This window comes from Xyrauchen texanus, chromosome 3 (genome assembly GCF_025860055.1).
Source record: "Xyrauchen texanus isolate HMW12.3.18 chromosome 3, RBS_HiC_50CHRs, whole genome shotgun sequence".
NCBI lineage: Eukaryota > Metazoa > Chordata > Actinopteri > Cypriniformes > Catostomidae > Xyrauchen > Xyrauchen texanus.
Window position 1 is genome coordinate 10,486,327 of NC_068278.1, and position 1,381 is coordinate 10,487,707.

General features: G+C 40.3%; 1 protein-coding gene across 1 annotated transcript; it reads left to right on the forward strand.

Moving 5' to 3' along the window:
• The first annotated feature begins 359 nt into the window (after positions 1 to 359).
• LOC127633047 (pro-MCH 1-like) lies at positions 360 to 898 on the forward strand. Its single transcript, XM_052111920.1, has one exon. It carries the CDS (start codon positions 393 to 395, stop codon positions 768 to 770), a length of 378 nt encoding a protein of 125 aa, XP_051967880.1. The 5' UTR covers positions 360 to 392; the 3' UTR covers positions 771 to 898.
• Positions 899 to 1,381: the final 483 nt, after the last annotated feature.

Genomic DNA, 1,381 nt, shown 5'->3' on the forward strand with positions numbered 1-1,381 from the left:
TTGTCATCAAGTAGTTGTTATTCACTTGTACTCTTCAACAGGTCTATAATCCTATCACATTGTTTAAAAGTATGAGGATTTTGGAATTATATCCCCTCTTAAAAGAACCCTGTGGTCTTTGTGTTGAACTCAAGCCACGATGCAGGAAATCTTAATTAACTTTCCACCAAACAAAACCCTTGAGCTCTGTTAGTGGTCTCATCAATGGCTTTTTGTGTTTATATTTTGGTTAATAGACATATAGTCTTGACAAAGCAAGATAATGCATCTATAGAAACGTGGCAGACAGCAGATATTGACTGGTAGGCCTATATAAGGATACGAGGAAGCCACCATCCTCAAACCAGCTTTCAAGACAAGCAAGAGACAGCAGCCGAACAAGAAAAGCAAGAATGAAGCTCTCTGCTGGGACCGTCATCCTAACTGTTGCAATTTTGTCAGAGTGCTACTTCCGAACTTCTGCAATACCCATGATTCCCAAAGCTGACGAGATGGAGCCAGACCTGCAAGGCTTGAGTGAAAGCTTGGAGGACAATACACTGAGATACGCACCAGAAAGCTCCAGGATCATCGTAGTGGTTGACTCCGATCTGCTGAGGACCCTAAAATCTCTGGAAAGAGGAGTTTCTCATCTCCGCCTTCCTGAGAGCATTCTTAGCACCGAGCGCAGAGATGCCACTTCAGAGCTGAGTCCGAGCATCGCCATCATTAGGAGGGACACCATGAGATGTATGGTGGGAAGAGTTTATCGGCCATGCTGGGAGGTGTAGATCTTCTAGGATGACAAGAAGAAGAACAGAAGCTGCTGATGTCGATCAATTTCTTCTACTCTAATGTGTTGCTTAGAGAGAATGTAAATGTTGATGTTATTTATCTGAACTACATGTCTTGCCATTAAATGCTGGAAAGATTACTCCACAAGATCTTGTCTGTTCTGATCTAATGTATCTCTACCATTTGTGTCCCATTTGAGTATTTGATCTGGGTGTGGCGTGATCAATATTTGTGTGGTCAAGAGGTGCACACCTCTTAGTGTTGCTAGCGACATGCTCTATTAGTTGAGCTACAGGAATCACTTTTTTTTAAAATCACTTTTTATAAAAAGAGTAAAAGGGTGTTTTAGCATTTTCTGAATATTTTGCATTACTTAAAGGTGATGTGTGTAATTTTTTAGATGCAGAGTCAAAGTTACTAAAATTAATAAAAGTAAACCAGGTTCGTAGGTTGAAATTTTAAAAGAGTGTAAACACTGTGGCTCTATGGTCTTTCAAAACATTGTTCTGTTTAAGCAGCTTGATATGTTAAACTTTGGCTCAACTAATAGAGTTTAGGGAGGGACAACCTGTTTGGATGAACAGTGGGTGCGATCAAATTGCATAAT